At 33.4% G+C, this 22,405-nt stretch overlaps 1 protein-coding gene across 1 annotated transcript in view; it reads left to right on the top strand.

Moving 5' to 3' along the window:
• The window catches only part of Dop2R (dopamine D2-like receptor), a 115,446-nt gene that overhangs the window by 32,564 nt on the left and 60,477 nt on the right, over positions 1-22,405 (top strand). The window contains exon 4 of the mRNA XM_085949266.1: positions 15,580-15,788. Within this exon, the coding sequence (XP_085805392.1) occupies positions 15,580-15,788 (209 nt within the window). The remainder of the gene's footprint in view (positions 1-15,579; positions 15,789-22,405) is intronic.

Below are 22,405 nucleotides of genomic sequence, written 5' to 3'. Positions count from 1 at the left end.
AAGACCTCCAAAGCAGAATGCAGGAACTCGCTGAAGTAAGCAACAAAGTAGGTTTGAAAATAAATGTAACAAAGACGAAAGTCATGTTCAACTGCTTTGCAGGCCAAAAAGAGATCCTCATCAATGGCACTCAGCTCGAACAGGTGAAAAGCTACATCTATCTGGGACAACAAGTATCTATAGATGGATGTATATTTGATGAAATTGTTCGCAGAGTAAAGCTAGGCTGGAGTGCTTTTGGCCGCCTGAATAATGTCTTCAAAAGTGACCTTCCACTGTGCCTAAAGCGCAAAGTGTTCAACCAGTGTGTGCTTCCCGTGATGACATATGCGTGTGAAACATGGACCCTAAGTAAAAGAGAGATCCAGAAACTTAGAGTAGCACAACGTGGTATGGAGAGGTGCATGCTGGGCATAACGCGAAAGGACAAAAAGAGGAATGAGTGGATAAGGAAGCAGACAAGGGTTTGCGATGTAATAGAGTTTATTAAAAGCCTTAAATGGAGATGGGCTGGACACATAGCTCGAAGAAGAGACAATCGTTGGACAAATCTAGTCATCCAGTGGTATCCAAGAAGTACAAAACGTCCACAAGGTAGACCTAGAGGCCGCTGGATCGATGAAATGATAAAGTTCTGCGGAAGTACGTGGCAACGCAATGCACAGGACCGAGAGAAGTGGAAGCAACTTGAAGAGGCCTTCATCCAGCAGTGGATAGATTCAGGCTGATGATGATGATATAACCGTTACATGAACGTATGGGCATCTCAACTGTTGTATACATTTTCATCGCTTTGTGTTATTGACCGTTTGAAAAATTAAACTTAACTAAAAATAATAGAAGTGCTTTTTCACGCAATAATTTTAAAATACTCGCAAACATGGTCAAGGAAGTTATATAGTATACCCACTTCCGATTGAAAGGCGGTTTAATTCCGCAGATTGTTTTATTTTGCATGAAACTTTAAAACGCTTTGAAAAAAACCTGGTGTTTTGTTTCGGTTTTAATTAGAAATCATTCAGTCGAGTTAACTTTAAAAGGATTTATAGTTGTTTTAACCGTACTATAATTAAGCTTTAAAACCTTGACCGACGTCTGATTTGTATTTATCAAAAGTATTTCTCATGTAAGTATATAAATGTGTGCATTTTCTTCTTCTTCTATCATGTCTATGTGAGAGATGTACTAAAAAATTTTCCAACCAAGCCTTGGCCATACCATGACATATTCCACAATTTCATTAGTGAAATATTCGCAATTTGAAGAATCATTAAAATTTTACCTCTTTTAAATTCTGATTATTTCAGTGCCTCTCCGATTCATCGTCCTCTAAACTGAAAAGTCCTTCGTGTTCCCAGGTGGCACTTTATAATTGAGCACTACTGAGAAAGCTATTAAGTCGCATCTCTGGTACTACCTTTGCTATTTTTTCCACAAAATATATATTTATATCCGGGACACATTATTATTTAGTGTCATATAAACCACACCAAGGTTCATATTTAAACAATTGAAATTCATAATATTAATACTATCGACAAAAGGTACCGACTTGATGGAATTTGAATGTCCAATACGTTAACATTGTTCCCAGAATGGACGATTTTACACCTCTTGAGTGTAGTATTTTTATTGTTTATAATTACTAATGATCTATTATTAGGTTTTGATAGTGTATACGCTTATCGAGTGTATTATTAGTAATAAGGTAGGGGTTTTTTACAAACAGTTCAACTTTACTCTTCATAATTTGTTTGTTATATTTTTTATTGTGATCTTTGAGTTAATATGTAGGTGATAAAGTTTTTACCTACTTTATTATATTAACTTTTTATATAAGTTAGAGTTAGCTGTATTCATTATCAGTGTGTATTTGCCTTATGGTGAGTGCACATCGTGCCTGAAGATACCGAAAAGCGAAACTCTGGTAGCAAAAAAACGACTCAAATGAAAAAGTAAGTAAAATTCAATTGAAACGTTTTAACACATAACTACAAGGTGACCACGCGGATATAAAAACCGTGAGATCCAAAGCCACAAAAATTAATTTTGACACAGTCGTAAATAGCGTGTGTGTTTGTGTAGCTATAGTGATCGCCAAGAGTAAGAAACTTCCTCTGCCCACCATGATTAGTACCCGGAGTTTCCTCGTCCGCACATATTCATCATCTCAATGATAGTCCACTAAAATATCACCAGATAGAATAATAACTTATAAAATGACAGATTTCGTAATATTAATAAAATATAAAACATAACATTATTTTACACCTATGTAAAGAATGTCTAAAAATATAATTGAGAACTTAGTAAATTATCCAATATCAAGAGATATTTTTTTAAATAACAATATATTTATCACAATAATATCATTTTCTAGGGTAGTACTCGGTACCTTTATTAAAACATATTCAATGTGAAATACGTTTTTTTATTCAGCCTTACTTGGCATATAAGTTTTAATTTATTGCTGGTCGTGAGTTGGTGACAAGTTCTCTTTTTCCAAAGTTTTTTGGTTGCTTGCGACATTTTATATTATTTTTTTTGTAAAGAAAATTTACAACAAACTTTTTTCTGCGCCGTTCATTAAATATTTCTTTAACGAATATTGTTTTTTTTTAAAACCTGTTGCTGACTTTTAATAAATCAAGTCTTTAAAACCTAAATTATTACTATATTAATGTATATATTACGAATGTACATGTATGTACATCAGTGTACGCTACTGAAAATTATAATTATTATTATATGACCAAACTCACAAACTCGACGATTCAGTCCAATCTTTCAATCAATCATTAAATAGGTAAGTAGTAATACTTATGCCCTTTGTTTCATATATCACATATATTATTATATCAACAGCAGTACCTTGCGATTGATTTTTGACATATTACGTAAAATTTTTAGTGTTATAAAATCATAAGTAACCCAAAACAATATGTTATATTGGGAAATTTGATAGTTCTACTAAACAATCTCTCCCTATTACTTAAAATCTTTCCAAATACTTTTATACTTAATACGTGTACAAGAAACAAGTTGTTGATTTTATTCACTACATATAGCGTTTTTGTTTCGTGATAATATTATATATTGATTAAATAATAAGATACTAAGTACTATAATTGTAATGGCAAACGTCAATATGACAGCCTTGCAAATAATGCAACACGCGTGGTATATGACACCTTGAAGGTAATATTTCACCCCAATTATCAAGTTGGATCGAACTATATTAGAAATACTTTTTTTTCTATTTTGCTCTTAACTTATAATAATATTTAAATTGACATTTTTCAATCGTACCTGTGCTTAGTTATCAAAACTGCTAGTGTAACTTGGTCGTATGTTTTATTCTGTCTGTATTTTGCCTGATCGAAGTATTTCATGGATGCTCACGCTATTGCGGGCACCATAGAATAGCTCCTCCACTATACTATGTTATCCAGCTATGCATGTTTCCCCTATTCGTTGTTGTTCCTTTACTTTATTTACCACAATAGCTTGGAGGACTTTATACTTTTAACTATTAAGTATCCAAAAGTAGAGACGTAGAAAACCGGAAAGATTCGTTTATTATTAATTATTTTTATGTCACAAATTTGGTGTTTCTTACTAATCATATAATTACATTACTTTGGGCTCTATATAGGTAACCTACATTATTATTCACTCTAAAATAAGAGTCTCTCCAAGTTTATCTGACTCTTCCTATCTACGTATCTATAGTCTAAGCTTCCTATCTTGAGCAATATATTAGTCATTTACTTCCGTTTTTTCTTATCGATTCAATGTTGTCGACATTTTTTACGTCTTTAAGATATTACCGTAGGACTAAATTAATCAAACCATAATTAATTATCATTTATTTCGTTTACATCAAGCATATTCAACGCGCCAATCGCACTATAAAGTAAGGTCATAGAAATTGTGTCATGGTATTTAAAAAAAAATTTTAAGTTCAGTAGTTGTAATTCAATATGATTTCATTTAAATTTTGAAAGGGAAGCATCATTTATTTCAACCTGGCTTGCCTGTTCTTCAAGCCAACCAGATTAATACGTCCTGAAAGGCTGCTAAATACTATCTATCTATATACTATGTATACGGCGGAGCTACGGGATTCTACTTTGACCTGGAAGGGTACAAGAAGACTGGTGAGAGCCAGGATTTCCTGGAGGCACCTTGGGGTGTCCATATGCTCCAACTAAGGGGAGGATATGGCTGAAGAAGAAGAACCTTATTACATTAAATTTGTTGTCAAATTAAGCATGTATCACGTCGTATCACGTCACGGAGCAAAAGATGAGAAGATTTAATTCGCCGTGTTTTAAACTGAAGTGTAGTTTCCTTTTACAGTCATCCATTAGGCTATTTGCACAATAAGTTTAGTGTAATAAGTTCTAAAACGAAAAGCAAAACTTTATTTCTACGACGAATGAAAAATTGAGTAGGTAATTCTTTGTGATGTTAAAGACAAGTGTTGTTGTTTAATTTGTAATGACTCGATGTCTTCAATATATTATATTTATTTAAGTTGAAGAGTAACAATGGTAGAGTGAGGTAGATCACTGCAAATTGTATGACTGAATAGTAGATCAGAGCCTACTTGAAGTGATCCACATAATAATAATATGTATCCTGATGCTTGTAAAACTACTAAGGCAAACATATAAGGTACTATATAGTTCAGGTTCAACACTGTTTTTATGTAATATGATTGATTATTTAGGTACAGTTGCCAAATATTTGAGGACATTTCACTGGATCATATATATAATTGCAAAAACTACATATTGTCCTTTTTTGCCAGACATGAAATAAAATACGGCTTCATCGACTGACACTCTATCATACATGTCATCGTTGTTTTATTTTACTATATAATACGAAATATTTCCAATAAATATAATGGAATTAATAAAAAAAATGTTTGCATCAAGCCAGTCTTCGCATTGAAAAGTTTTTAGTGCGGCTAGCACTCAGGATCCGCTGTACATTTCGTGCGAGCTTTCGCTTACAACGCAGCCTCATCCTTAAGGCTCTACGTCATATTCAAGGGTGGTTAAAAATACAACCTCGCTGTGCTTTATGCCAGCTTGATATATGGGGAATGATGGCAGTGTGGATAAAGCCTGAAGGTTACGCGGAGATTTTCTATAAGGCTGGAAAAGGTCAGTCGACGTATACGATTTTCTGATTTCATAAGGGAATATATTGTATTCAATATTTTGGTGTTATGCAATATTACAAGTAATTTATCTCTTTCAAAAAATGTTTCCTTCAATGCGGAAGTAAATTCGTATGTATTACTATAATATATATTGAAAATATACATAGCTTGTTTAAAAAAAATAGGTTAATTCTGTTAAATATCCTGGTATTTCTACAGACATTTTTTATAATCAAAACTACAGCAGACTATGCGACCCAATGAAAGTAGTGTAGTGAAACAGAGTCTTTCAGTAATATTATAAATGAAACAATCACAAACATTTAGGCTATCAGAAAATCACATAAGTGTACTGTGACCATTCCAGGAATCGAATCCAGAGCTCCGTATCAGAAACTAGTACCTTACGCAGTAGACTTTAAAAGTCTTTCACCACCTGTAACTGTATTTTATGTATTTTCTGATCCCAGGGCGCATTACTGTTCCTCAACGTGGTCAAAGACATCTGCAAATCGCAGCTCTGCTTTAAATTGTTGTCATTCATATTTAGATTATTATATCACTATATTATTGTGCACAATGGACTCATGTACCTACATTGAAATCATTTTATACCTGAAAATCGTTTTTTTCGTGTCGCTTATTCCATTAATATAAAAATAAATGTATAAACACAAGTAAATCAACAAAATTAGTCTTACTAATTCAACCCTATATTTGTCAAAGTAACTAAATAATGATAACACTGGACAGTCCAGGATAGAAAAAGTTTATGGAAAATAATAGATATAGAGTAAAATTTGGTGGGTTGTTTGGAGGGATAAGGTGGTCTTGAAAACTCCGGGAGCACGAACCTTGTTGATGGTGAGCAAAGAAAATCCCTCACTCTTAATTCTCAGTGCCTCACCCATTCACTATCACTATTATGTCACTCATGGCTTTGGAGTGCACAGTCTGCATAGGGTATATTACAAGGAATTGGCTCCAATAATTATTGTATGTTAACTTGTTAACAAATATGTTTATGATGTATTCTGAGTTAAGTGGGATCATTTTTCTTTAATTAACTTCTCGTAATATTTTGTCCTTAAGTTTTTTTCTTAATTACGACATTCATAGCAACCCTTATCATAGAACGACATAATAATAATGACACTTTATAATATAGTATATTTTACCCTTTGTTCCTTATTGTCATACATCAAATCATTTGTCTCATCAGTATACGCTCGTTGGAGTCAAATTAGAGTATGTTATTTTACTTTGTACATATTTTGATAAATTATCCAGGCCTTACTCTTAGAGAGAAAGTGTAAATTATTATCAAAAATATATACCTACTTACATGAAAACAGTGTACAATATAATATGTTCATATACTTAATAACACGTGTGGTAATAATATGTAGCTTTGATAATATTATTATACCATAATAGCGTCTATACACGTGTATGGATTTACTTGCACCAATATAGTATGTAAATTAAACGATTGCGATAATAACTACTGTTTACATGTAAAAGTTGACTGTTTCGCCAATCTAATCCTTCAAGCGTAAGCGCGACGCGTTGTTGCCATTGTATGGTGATATTTCTCTGGTTCTGAAAATTAGTAAAAGTCAAAATGCTCTGCGCCGTGTAGTTTATTTTTTTCCGGCCGGTTCACTGCTATCGTACTACTGCGCAGACGTAAAAGATGCTGAACGTTTTTGATCCGTGCATACAATCTTGCAACTTTCACGATAATACACGTAAATTTTCTTGTTATGAGTACGATAATATGTACTTTCAGCAGTAAATCCATGTAAGTGTAAACGGAGTATCATGTTAATATTTACATCAGTTCTCGATGGAAGTACGCTCTGAAAAAAATACTTTGTAATTAATTATCATTTGTGAGTTGAGTTATTTATCTTATGCTTATGACATCCAAAAAGCTTACTATAGTCAAGCTATGACACAATATTGTAAACTGTAATAATAGTAGTGCTAGTTATTGATCATATTTTGAATGTAATATACTAAAGTGATGATTTTTGCAAATTAAAATAAATGGTAATACTTTGCACTAATTAATGCAATTTAAAATCTACATTTATTCCGATTATGATCGTAATGTAATTTGAAATTCAATGCCACAGCCTGAATATAGTCGGCCTTGGGCTTAAATTACTGCACCCTGTTGCGCTCAAGTCTCGAGTTATGTGTATAAATCACACATTTGTAGCATTACTGCAGAATCCTTGAGACTATGCCGGAAGGGTACAGAGTGTCGTACACTACGGTGGCATCCGTAATATATGTCGCAGCCACGTGCAGTCCTACGTAAATTATAAATGTCAACTTACGAACTCGAGTATATGTAACTCGGTGGTATCAGTGTATCCCTAATATTTGGCGAAATTTGTAGTCATCGATTCTCAAAGCTCAAAAGTCGCGGCTTAGTTTGGTTGTGTGGTTACCAAACATTTTTTTATTATGTAATATTATTTAATATTTTTATTATGTATTATATAAAAAGGATTTCAAGTTATACACATTTATATTTTTATAAAAATCGATGTTTTTAAAATATATATAAAAAATAATAAAACTGTGAATTAGTCAAAAATCTCTGTTTTGATGATGTTTAAAAAACTTAATAAACTAAATTTTAATAGTAATTTGACCATATAATATATGTAATAATAGAGTGCGGTCCGATTCAACAAATTCACATTGTATTACATTTTTTTTATATTTGACTTAAAATAAAAAATATTTTTCTTTTTAATGTTTTCAGATACATATTTATTAATTAATACAGTTGAAATTGTAAACTGTCAAAATAAAATCAAATTGCAAGCTTCTTATTTTTCCGCTAAGTGCCTCTTTAAAAAAGGTTCAGTAAAGACTTCACCTTAAGAATATAATATTTATATTCTTTTCATATAATTAATAAGTGTTTTTCATTCATTTCTCAGTTTTCTCTGTAGTTGTTTTAATAAAAATGATCAAACTAACATTGACATCAAGTGATGGACATTTTTATTAGTTCCCACCGTAGAATATAGAAAAAATAGCGAAACCTATCAATAAAGGTTCCATAGAAATTCGGCAATAAATCTGTCTTATTGTCTAGAAGACCATACGATTTTTCCTTGAATTCTGTCAGAAAAGAGAATAATAGAATTTAATATACCACAAGGGTTAAATAATAAATAATATATTATTTTGTAACGTAACTAAACTCTCTATTTGTATTTTATTATGTGTGTTATTCGTTGATAAAGACACCTCAATGAACGTAAGATGTTGTGAAATTGATATATTATCATCTGTATGTACACAAGGGAAATTAATAATATTTATCTAGCACAAATATAATATTTTGAAAGTAAAACATATGTATAAAGATTAACATAATATGGTTATATTAGCTGGTGATTGCGTTTTTTGCAGTGGATGGATGCCAGGCACTGACCTTTTATGTTGAGAGGGTTAGCGCTGGAGCTGGTTCGGTGTTCACGCACTCCCCAGAATGGAAGATTTTACACCTCTTGTGTGTAGTATTTTTATTGTTTATAATTATTACTAATGATCGATTATTAGGTTTTGACGATTTATTATACCTACGCTTATCGAGTGTACCTATTATTATTGATAAGGTGTAGGGTTTTTTACAAACACTTCAGCTATTCACAATTTGTTTGTTATATTTTTATTATTGTGATCCTTGACTCATAGGGTAGGTGGTAAAGTTTTTTACTACTTTAATGTATTAATTTATTATATAAGTTAGTATTAACTGTATTCATTGTCAGTGTTTATTTACCTTTTGGTGAGCGCACAAAATTCCTGAAGATCCCGAAAGGCGAAACCCGGGTCGCAAAAAATAGTGCTCAACTTAAATTATAATAATTAAATGAATAAAAATAATCACGTCGGGGTCACCACTTTACCGAAAGATGAAGTGGAGAAGGAATGTTGGGCTTGGAGGTTTCAAGGAGAGAGTTTAATTATCGACACAAGAATACAAAAAATAGAATACTAAGGATGACAGCATTATAATCGTGGGTATGGATGTACTGGTGAGATCGATGTGATTGAGAGATTGATTATATTAATGAACTGAGAGACTGGACTCGTGTGGAGTGACATTAACTATGTCGAGTGAAGAGCTCGTGACGATAGTAGTGCGTTGCATGACGGACGCAATGAGTGAGTGAGGATTCATGGATTGTCCTTTCTATTTTATACAAGACATTGTCGTAATTACAAATCACAAAAGACTCTACTGATCTAATTATGATTGCCGAAATGCTCACAATCATTTTCGCTCTATTGTTTTGTTTTGACAACAAAAGTGTGTCATCCATGTAATATTGAGTGGTTTGATTGTCACAACCTCAACGTATTTAACATAATATTATAAAATATAAATAATTTTAAAAATATGTACCTTAATGGTTATTTCATACAAATTAACCACACGATGGACAGCATCATGAAATATCACGTCATACAAACGCTTTTTTTTTTTAATGAAAGTATAGTAATTTATAATTGTATAATTAATTGTTACTATATAAATTGACAACTTTAAATAGTTAATAATATGTTCAACTCGTACTTTTTAATTGTATTTTTGTAACGATACGATGTAAAAAAAAATAATAAAAGTTCAAAGTCTTTAAACATTTTTCAAAAATACACCCTAACAATTAAGTCGACTGATTCAACCATAAATGCAAATTACTTTAAAACATCAATCCTATAAAGTCGAAGTCGGTTTACAGCCGCTCGCCTAATTTAACGTATTTTCATTTGCAAAATTCATCAATTAGAAGATTTAACTACGTGAAAATTTCTGTCACGTCCCCCACTGACCCTTTTTTAATACCCGAACGTTAAAAATCTCGTTTCCCGCGCGAAAAAAAAACAGCAGCAGTCTCCAAACGATGTGATCGCGCATTTTTTAACAGAGAAAATAAAACGGGCACACCTCTATTATAGTAACGTTATCCTTTATAACAGTGATTCTCAAACTAGAGACTTTTATGCGCCTACCAGGGAACCGAAACATATTTTAATACATGAATTTCAGTTTAGACACAGAATTGAAGTTTTTCGGTAAATGCAACATAATAATCAGGATATTCCAAAGAGAGTTGACTTACCGATACTGTTCACTTCTAAGGCATAAAGCCCACCAAAGCGGACGAGCGGGCGCAGTCGGCATGAGAAGCGTATATTGCCGCGCAATACCTCTCACCCATCTAAAAAACGGCGCCGATCACATTTCGTTTCGTGTTTCTTTGCAAAGCTATAAAATTTAGTAATTTATTTTTCCGCTCTAAATTCATTTTCACAATGATGCAAATGTGCTAGCATAGTAAGTTATTATTTGTAATAACAATAAGCGATGTAAGCGCACGGTGTAGAATAAATTAAAATATGTGTATGCAGAAAAAGCGCGCGCCTGTTTGACGACGCTCCTGCCGCTGAGTAAATTAGTGACCTTCGCGCCCCTTTCGCATGGTATTTTCGTTTTATTGTAGTGCTATGACGTCAAAGGACGCCGCGCTCGATTCTGTGTGCGTTGAAATATAAGGCGCGTGTGGCGTTATGGTCGTCATACGCTGAGTACACTCTATTGTATTCCTCGTGATTCACCGCCCAAATTGCAAAAAAGAGCGCGCACCCCGCACGTCCTATTCTATGAGCGCTATTGCTAACTGTTTCTTCATGATTAGTTTATAAGGCGCCAGTTTCAAACGCTGTTCGACTCACCAATGCACTTTCCTAGACATAGCCCCCACAAAGGGGGGCTGACAGGTCTCTAGCCTGGAGGCTTGTGCTTAGAGGGGGCCCGGCATGGCCAGTTAAGTGAGATATACATACATCACAAATTTGCTTTAATAGTAAAAAAAGTCGATGAAGATTGATAAAGTTAAATGATAATTCATGTGTAGAATTTTATTTTATAATTATTTTAGTGTGTTTCCTGACTATAAAAATTTCTATTTATCTAATATGTCGAAGGATTACCTAGCCACCATACAGGGGGTCGCGATAAGTGCTTCATAATATGATTCCATGTGCCAACAACTCAATAAATCAACTGGATTTATTTAAAAATACAAAAATCGCTAAAAATATACGAAAGACCCTTAATTTGACCTCAAAAAACCCTGGGGTTCCGCGGAATACCATTTGGGGAACACGATCCATGAATGCCTCTCCTAGCTCCATCTACTCTTCTTGGTCCCTTTTTATTTGCTGCCACGTACATCTTCCGAACTTTATGAGTTCGTCTATCCCATGGGTTTTAGAGCGTCGTTTAGTGCCCCTTGGGTAACACTGCATGACGGTATTTGTCTAGTGGTTATCCACTCGTCAAATGACGTGTCCATTGCTATTTTACCTGCTTAGCGACCTCTATCACATCACGTACTCTTCTCTAGTTCCTTATCCATTGGTTTCTTTTATAGTGTTTACGCGTTATTCCCAACATGTATATTGCCATGCCACATTGCGTTACTCATAATGTTTGGATTTCTCTTACATTAATAGTCAATATTTCACATGCATACGTGGGCTTTGTTAGTACACATTGATTGAATACTTTACAATTAAGACACAGTGCGAGGTAACTTTTGAAGAAACTATTCAGGCACCTAATTGCACCCCATTTTATCATTTCTTTCATGTAAATATTTATATAATAATATTATTAATGTTAACATTATGTACATGCAGATTTAGGTAATACGTATTGTATTATTTCTATTTGTCAAATATATGTCGTTTGTTCTCGTATATTCTCTCAAAGCTTCGGCAAGCGATCGCCAAACGATACCAGACAATTGTCCTATTTCAAAAAAACCGAGTGACCATTGAATTCTTTCCCAAGAAAACCAACAGAAACATAACGGGACATGCCACGACGTTCGAGAAAAAGCAAATATATTTTTACAGGATGCTTAAAATATATAATATAATATATATATATATTTTTAAATAAAGACCAGTAGGAAACATATCCCGAATCAAGATGTGGCGAAAACTTCATGACCTTAGCCGTGTCCCACGCTTAAAGTTTAGTGTATTTCAAAGTGTATGATGATAACCTTACTTAATTATTAATAATTTAAAAGGTAATAAATTTCATAAAATAACAAGTAAAATGCTGTTAACGAACAATAATTAGAACAGTGATTAAAAATGACCATTTGCAAACAAACCGAAACCTAAATGCCTGATTGGCTCACAATCCTAATAATAATCCTTTATGTCTGATGTCCAATGTCATTAAAAATGGTTACATGTCATATAAGTCGTATGTATTCAGTTCATTGTGGGACACTTATTCGTGCGCCGCGGTTACATGAAACATGAGTTCGTATAACATTTTATCAAATGACGAGTTCTTCGTTGAACATATTTTCACCGTGGAATACATTTATATTCCACGGTTCCAATTAGATTAACCCTAACCCAACCTAACCTAACCTAGTAAAGACATCTCTACATATTGTAGCATACGTAGAAATAAAGTCATTGCAGTAAAATTTCATAAAGCAGACCTTTTGAAAAATTTAATTTTACAGTGTGAAGGAATCACGGCTATAATTTTAGGTATTAAGAACTCGCAAGTGTCAACACACCATCGTCAGCTATTTTATATTGACTGCCGTTGACCATTGCAGTGCTACTTACACCATTTTAAATAAAACACGCCAACGGACTTACAACGTCGACAGGTTTAATTATTTTGCTGTATTTTTTTGACTTGCTTGAGGCACTTAGACTATAGTTGAAGTTATTGGCGTTGGTATGTAGAACATTTTTCTATAAAAATGTCAGTTTTTATTATTTTGGTACTTAGCGCCTTAATTAATACACGTATTCAAATGCTACACGAACTCATGTTTCACGTACTGTGGCGCACGAATAAGTGTCCTGCGGTGAACTGTTTACGTACAATTTTCCGTATACGGTTAAAAATACGAAAAATTATCTAGCCGACCCCTTGCGGAGATGTGTAAATATCAACCCATGTGTTGTCTTCTTTTTTACTATAAAATAAGTAAAATAAATATGTACCAATCATACAAAAAGGCTTACCCATTAATAAAGAATTTTCTCAGTATTCTCACACATGATCCAGCGAGAAGGCAGTGTCAGTACTTGTACTTTGACATTCTTTCTTTGCGCGCCCAATTTTTTAAACTATACACTCTATTACTCATAAACTCTGAAAGTCGATTACAGGTGTACGAAATGAAAAAAAGCGTCATTTTGTTTTATAAAATTCTGGTAATTTTGTAATGCAGACATTTGAACTTGACTGCCCTTTGCTATAACTAGAAAATTAAATTATTACTCGTCAGACGCCGCTATCAAATGCATGCTTCAAAAATAAATAATAAATTTTGAATCAAACCATAATATTAAATTTTCTCTTTTCACTTGTTAGGCAAGCTTTGTAATATTATTATGTTTACAAGTGCTGGAAAATTGGCTGTTTAACACGAATTTGAAAACTATTGAATCGATACCTACTACGGATTTTATGCTTGCTAACTTTACTCTAATAATATTACGACTTCTCAAAAAGTATTAATTTGATTGTCTCGTCTAGTCTACTTAAAGTGAAAAAAAAATTACGTGCGTATGTATACTAAAATACTCGTGAGGATGAATCTGGATGATCTGTGATGATAAACCGTGATGAATTATTATATAACATTTATTATAGATGAATATCATAAAATAAATTAGTTTCTCTGAAATAAGACAATTAGTATCGTTTGGCGATTGCTTGCCGAACGTTTGAGATAATATGCGGGAACAGCCGACATACATTTGACAAATACATTTATAATATACGTATTACCTACATGTGCATATACATAATTTACACATTGTTAATATTATTGTACGAATATTTACCTGAAAAAATTAAAGGATAAAAATGAAGTACATTTCGGCATTGTGTCTTAACCGTAAAGTATTCATCAATGTGTGCTACCAAAGCTCACGTATGCATGTGAAATATTGACTCTTGATGTAGGATACATCCAAACTTATGAACAGCACAACGTGACTTGGAAATATACGTGTTGGGAATAACCCGTGAAGACCACAAGAGTGCTTCGACGCTTGCATTCTGACGGTGCTGTTTTACGGTAGCGAATCATGGCACCTTACAAAGGCTCAGACCTATCGTATACTGAGCTTCGAAAACAGATGTTTGCGATGAATAATGGGTGTGCGGTGGTATGACTTTAGGAGCAACGAGGAGATAAGAGAACGCACCAAACAGCCTCTCATCACGCTGAACGTGAAGAGGCGACATTGGACCTGGCTCGGCCACGTGCTGCGGATGCCAAAAGAGAACTTCAACCTGGCTTGCCTGTTTTTCAAACCGACCGGATTCTGGCGTCCTGGAAGGCCGCTAAATACAATGTACAGAGTGTATACGGCGGAGCTACGGGACGCTGGTTTGACCTGGAACGAAGCAAGAAGACTGGCGAGCGGCAGGAATTCTTGGAGGCGCCGCGTGGTGTCCATATGCTCCAGTCAAGGGGTGGATATGGCCAAAGAAGAAGAAGAAGACCACAAAAGTAACCAAAGAAGAGTACGCAATTTGTTAGAGGTCGCTAAGCAGATGAAATGGTATTGGGCTGGACTCGACGAGTGGATAACCGCTGGATAAATTAATGATAAATGTCGATAAACAGATGAAGATAGCAATGGGTGGGTCATTTCGCTTGGCGAGTGGAGAACCTCTGGATAAATGCCATCATACAGTGTTACCCAAAGGGCACTAAACGCCCAGAAGGAATGAAACTCCGGTGGATATACGTGACAGCGAAGAACTGAGGACCGAGTTGAGTACAAGGAACTTGGGGACGCATTCATCTAGTAGTGAACTGACCCCAGCTGATGATGATGATGACGTGTACATATTATAAATATTTTTAAATATTAAATCATGCCATGAGCCCCAATGACAGTAGTGTTGAAATTATTACATATATATGCTGTGACTTCACTGCTAATTTGAGCCGAGTGCTCCCCAATCCACTGAAGGGTTACGATTTACCCGACAAACGAAACAAAAATTAAATATAGTAAATGAAAAGATCCATAGACTTTTAGATCAAGAACCGCGTACGCTAACTACTACGATATTTCGGTGATATGGTTGGTGGTGACATTGATTTATCTAAATATAGAAGAAAACTAGTATTGTGAATGCAATCGAATTCATTATCGATATTTAAAAGTTGCCGGTTCCACCATGACCTATCACAATATGACTAATTTTATTCTGTAATTTTGTTTTATTTTTTTACTATCGTAATATTTTTTGGGGATTTCGAATTCTAAATTTGTATTTATTCTTCTTTCAGGCGTTACGGAACAGAGCCCGTAAACAGCGAGCGGCCCGCAAGCACCCTCTTCCGGGGGATGTCCGCGGCGGATCAGTAATAGAAAACTTGGCGCAGACCAGAAGGCTTGCAGAAACCACATTGGGACCAAGTCCTCGGAAACCTGAGGACGAGAGACCTACCAACACCGCATCAGGAAGCAACGAGGAAGATGATGACGGTGGTGATAGGTAATTTTTTCCCTATTAATAAGCTTAAAGATATTTGCCGCAATATGGTTAGACTTGGTTCATTCAAACTAACAATTAGAGTTCAGGTCTAACTATTTACCATGTGTATATTACTTTCAAATAAATAATCACCATAGATTGTGTATTGGTATTTTGGATTTACCTTATTACTAAAGAGACTACTTCGAGGGTCTTCAAATTACTAGGGGACCACGGAGCCCAAAAAACAATTGAAAGTTGACACAAATAAGTGATGAAAAAGAAAGAGGTGATTTTAAATAAGGTTACTGTTTCATCCGATTGTTCAATTTGGTTAGTATTAAGAGTGGCTTTGTATATCTACTACTAAGTTATAGATAGTAAGGGATGATAATTTCACTATATTTATAGGAGGTACTTTTCTTAGGAATGACACTGCATACCAATGTATTCGTCAGTTTTATAATTTACTCCTCTGGATCTTAATAAGTGGCTTCAAGGTAAGGGTTTGCTGGACTTGACTTATATGACATACTAAAAATCAATAATATAACATAAACATTCAATTTATCATCGGAAAACTATTTACACTTATAATAATATGTATATAAAAGTACTATGGTAAAACAAATATCTTCTATATGGGGTGTGTAGTTTTATAATATAATTACACGTCTTACAAAAATGTATGTTTATCTGATTATGGTATGTATGGACTGGCTATTTTTTATATTACTACATTCAATAATTGTTATGCTAGATATTTTTTTTTGACGCATTAGTTCTTTTCGGCACAGGATAATGAAGCCTTTACAAAATGGTTGCTAATATAGATACCCACATAAAAAAGCGATTCTTAATTAAAGTGAAAGACAAATAATGATACAAAAAGCAGAAGATATTTAAAGAAGATAACCAGACAAATATTTGCGTAATCATCCCTTGTAATAAGCGTCATTGAACATTCATAAAAAATCAACAAACTTCAACTATTTTTCAAAATTTAAATGTGACAAAATTGATCGATCAATCATTTTCTTACATTGGCGGAAAATTAAAGGTGAAATCTTTTTTGTAACTTCTTAAAAATTTAAAAATAAAATGTGGGAAAAGTGACTTTTATTATAATTTTGATTCCACGCAAACTTAGGTTAAATAAAATGCTCCCGGAAGTCAAATAATTCTAACCGAATTTGCAACACCTTGCTTTAGCTCCCGAATGACATCCGTTTGCGTTATATTTTAATGGCAATACCAGGTTTTTATAGTTTGATAACTGAATAAATTTCCAAAGATTGAACATACATAATTTAAATGTGTTTTGTACCTATTATAATCTCTACTGGTTTTTAAATATTATTTTATTTTTTCTGAAGGCACAAATTAATTTGGGTCCAATAAAGCGGTACCATTTAGAGTTTGTTATCAGAGTTAATTATAAACTGTTTATAATTTCAAAAGAGGAGAAATAATTGTATAAATTTACCCTTGTGCTGATTACCAGTACCTACTGTTTTAATAATAGGTACACGTATTTTTTTCCAACTGGAATTATAACTCAGAAACCATTTCATTAAATGACAAAATATAATCACCGATAATCTTTATACAATAATTGAAATTTATATTAGTTAATATATTATATTAACTAATATAAATTTCATATTCTAATAGGTATGTACATTATATACTAATAAACATATAATTTATGTTAAAAGGAAAAAGGACTTAACCCACACAAATCAAATTTTACAGGAGACACAAAAATATTTAACTAACGTTAAAAAATACAATATATATATAAAGTGAATGAAAATAATTATTTTTATGTTTTATGTTCTCATTCTGATACTAATTATTAATGTTATTGAAGAAAAACCAAAAAAAATATTTATGGTTGAGTCATTTTTCCCATTTCACTTTAAAAATAAAAGCTAAGTTTAGATAATAATGCAGCTAGAACCTTTGAAGATAGCACTTTTTTAATTGTGTGCAATGTTATTATACAATAACACCTATTTTAATAAAACTGAGGGCTAACTCCTTTTTCCTTTCTACAGTCGGTATATAAACACATTGAAAATAAGTCTTCGTCATAATGATAGATTTTATCACGTGATGTTTGGTATAATAACAAATTATTTAGTCAATTAATACTAATGTGATAAGCAAAAAAGAGTCCTCGTATATGACGATGATTCTGTGGGTATCTTACGGATCTTCAGGCAGAGTGTAAAATTAAGCTAGCATCTTAGTTTGTTTTAATACCCTATAACTATTTTACTTTGTAAGAAAGCTAGTATTAAGTAGCTTTCAATATTAATGTCAAATCATTTTCCAACGGCACACTCTGCGGTCAGTGAACTCGGATGAGCAAACCGCCTCACAATAACATATAATATTTTTTCTTGCTAAATTCACTGTTCATAAGAATTCAGGAATGCAAACACATCAATAAAAAGTCTTTGTTATTGCAAGAAAATTACTGGTCCGAACCTAAAAGAATGCAATAATGCAACTTTGTATCATGAAATATATTATTAATTAATTGATAACGCTATGTCGTAATGCAAACAGAGACAGTTTTCTACGAATTGTTTACCAGGGCATAAACTTTCATTGGTCATGCGGTAAACAATGACATGCATCCACGGGTCGTTCGCTCCAAGCCAACCTAGTATAATAGCCTTTGTCTCAAATCAATATAAAAACCAAGGAGGCGTGAGATTGAAACAACACAAGTAATAAAGCCGTTCTAACTTCCAGTCGCATCCACGATCTCACGATTAGTAATTTTCTCGCAACGCATCTCCGTAATTATTAAATGTAAAATTCACTTAATATCATAGTACAAGTCTGTATTAAAGATTGTATCATTGATGGTTAATAACCTTTGCATCAGTACTAAGGATGGTGATCACTAAAAATACAGCCATTGCCTACATTCACCTTCCATCTAGATCGAAACGGCTGCATGCAACCAATACGTTAAATAAACAAATCATCATAAGACATGTGTCTTTATTGCCGAATGGATATGTTAAGTTGCCTGGATTGATCCTGAAAACTGAGAGATACTATAAAATAGAAAGCCAGGATAGTTTGGTCAGATTTTCCACAGTGAAAAGTATGTTTTACTCCAACTCATATTGTAGGGAAAAGTATTACTTAGTAGTAACGTGAAAAGAGAAAGATCTATTTTCTATACGATATACCATACATTGAAAGCTAACTTTTGATTGAATACTGCACCACGAGAATAAGAAACACTTAGAAATCAATCTCAGAATCCTATAAAATCTAGTCTAACACTCCCACGGTTTTAACATTTTAATGTATTTCGATATTATTTCGTTCTATATTATAGCAAACTCTGTAAAATGTTAATTTATTCAAATATAATCCAAATACTACCGAAATATATAGAATATTCCATTCTCCTAGTGGCATTTAATAACGAAACGTTCATACCTACGCTATTGTAATACAATACATTTCCAGTGAAAGCAATTCATTTCTTATCTTTCATTTTAATGCTTTGTATAGGAATTTTAAATGGTTTTATGGTATTTAAAGCTTAAAGCGTCCCTGCGATAAAGTGAATTATAAAAGCTCTGTTAACTTTTATTTCTTCATAAGCGATTTGAGAAAATATGTTTTTATTGAAGCGTAGGAATTAATCGCCTCTCGGAGCAATTTTGATGGAAATATATGAATGCAGCTTTTATTAATATTTTATAAAATTTAAAAAAAAAATGCATTTATATTATTATATTATTGAAAAATATTTTTCATGTCATTAACATCGATCGATTCAAGATTATTATTTAAACTGTCTCAGAAAGGAGAGAGAATTGAAAGTTTACACTGAGTAATATTTACTGGTTTAATTATTAATTAATTATCTTCTTTACAACAATATCGCTAGTAGTATTTAATTTAAATTTAGTAATATTACATATTATAAAATGATTTATAAAACTTTCGTTCAGACTATATTGATTGAAAAAATTGTTATGTGGAAAAATTGCATAATTGCAAATTCACATGCAAACATAGACAATCTGATTTATAATGATTATTGATTAAATTCTAATATACCTACGATTCATTTTATGATTATTTTTCACTATATTCAATTGCTTATCATCATCATCATCAGCCGGGGTCAATCCACTGCTGGATGAAGGCCTCCCCAAGCTTTCTCCAACTCTCTCGGTCCTGTGTCGTTCACTGCCACGTATTTCCACCGAACTTTACCAGTTCGTCAATCCAGCGGCTTTTAGAGCGACCCTGTGGCCGTTTCGTACCCCTTGGGTACCACTGGATGACGGCATTTGTCCAGCAATGTGTCCCGCCCATCTCCATTTCAGCTGTTTGGCAACGTCTATTACATCGCGTACTCTTGTCTGCTTCCTAACCCATTCGTTCCTCTTACGGTCCTTTCGCGTGATGCCCAACATGCACCTCTCCATGCCTCGCTGTGTGACTCTTAGCCTTTGGACATCTCTCGTGTTGAGGGTCCACGTCTCGCAGCCATACGTGAGCACGGGTAGCACACATTGGTTGAACACTTTACGCTTAAGACATAATGGTAGGTCACTCTTGAAGATAATATTCAGACGTCCGAAAGCACTCCATCCGAGCTTTGTTCTTCGAGCAATTTCATCGTGCATGCTTCCGTCTATGGACACCTGCTGTCCGAGATAGACGTAGCTGCTGACTTGCTCGAGTTGGGTTCCAGAAGTACAGATAATAGCAGGGTCCGAAAAACAGTTCCTCATCACTTTTGTCTTTGAGACATTTATCTTTAGACCGACCGTTTGACTGACATCCGCGAGTTCTTGCATTCTACTTTGGAGGTCTTTCGGGTCTTGTGAGAGTATAACAATATCATCTGCAAAGCGCAGATGACTGAGGTGCTCCCCATTAATTGGAACACCTTTTTCCTCCCAATCAAGTTTCCTAAATAAGTCCTCAAGAGTAGCGGTGAATAGTTTAGGTGAAATGGTATCACCTTGCCGGACACCTTTGTTAATGGGGAATTTACACGACCGTTTGTGGAGTTTCACGCATGCTGTGGCATCACTGTATATACTGTTCAATATGTTTGTATTGTATGCTAATATTGCGAAGGTGACGGGTTCCTAGGCTTCTACACAAAAAAAAATTGGGAACAGGTGTCAGTATATTTAAAAAAAAAACGAGACCGGCGTTCTACCTTCAATGTCATCTTTAGTGCGATCTGAATTATTGTCCGTTAGTCTGCTGCTTTATTTCTTATTAGATGGCTTTCAACACACCTCACTGGCATTTCCTCCAGATCATCTTAAGATCATCACCATTATAAAATCCTACATAAGAAAAACGAAAGGTTCGGGATACGTTTGGAGTCAGATAGATATTTAACGTCACTCTGTTTCTCTTTATCGTCGTTTTCGATTTCAGCTCCGGGCTCGTTACCCAGTGAGGTTACCATAATATATTTATGTGATTTTCTCAAAGCCTGAGTTTTTGTAATTATTTCACTTATATTACTTTCATTGGATCTCATGGCGTGTTGAAGTGTTAAGAATAATATAAATGAATATAATATATTTTATTGATTAAAATAGGTATATTAAAAAATGTTAAATATTAGAATAAAAAGCAAATGTATACCAAGCTTTGAGAAAAATGATTACTGCAGATATTATGTAGGTGAATGATGGTATAGTTTTAAGGGTAGCGAAGAAATAAGATGGTGGACCATGCAGCCTTTTGTCAAGTGACAAAGAGACATTTGGACCTGACTAGGCCATGTGTTACAAATGCATCAAGAGAGTCTCAATCTGGCCTGTCTTTTCTTCAATCGAACTGGACTCCAGCATCCTGGAAAGTCAATAAATTCCATCTACAGAATAAATAATATATAAGGTCCATAGGATACTAGCATGTCCTGGGAAGACTAAAAGAGACTGGCGAGTAACAGAAATTTGTTCTTTGTTGTGCCACGTATATTCATATCGTCACCTCAATACTTCAACTAGATAACCTTGATTTTCACTGTTTTTGAGGTAGCATCTAACTAATGAGCGGAAATAGAGTATCTAAGAGAAGAAATAAGAATAACATTATATTGTGTTATCCTAAATAATATATAGATATACCTATGTATATTTAAAAAAAATATATATGAATTATATCGTCTATGTTTCGTCGATTTTTTTTACAAACTATAAATTTGTCTACAATATTGAGTTGTAATAATTGTTATTTTTATTGTACAAATATAAAAATATAAAAAAATTAGTACTGTTTAGTACTAAAAAAATATTATATATATAAAATAAATAAAATAATAAAAATACATGGAAATGCTTAATATTTTTTATGCTTTACGGATGCCATGTTGTAAAAAATGGTTCTCAGAGACAGTTTTTTACAATTATCTTTTATGTGGCATACTTAACCAAAAGTTTTTGTTGGAAAGTCGTAGACAATTAAATTTCCTGTGATTCTCTCATGAAAGATCATTTTTTTGTGAAGTCCATTCGTTTTTATTTAAGCTCTAATATAAAGCAAAAAAATCTCCATTGATACAATATAATAATATGTAATACCCATCTATAAAAAAATCATATCTTCAGGCTATGTTA

Source organism: Rhyacophila brunnea, unplaced genomic scaffold, assembly GCF_057557595.1.
Source record: "Rhyacophila brunnea isolate RB1 unplaced genomic scaffold, BYU_Rbru_1.0 scaffold_21, whole genome shotgun sequence".
NCBI lineage: Eukaryota > Metazoa > Arthropoda > Insecta > Trichoptera > Rhyacophilidae > Rhyacophila > Rhyacophila brunnea.
The sequence above is the reverse complement of the archived record's forward strand: the minus strand, read 5'-3'. Positions and strand labels throughout refer to the sequence as shown.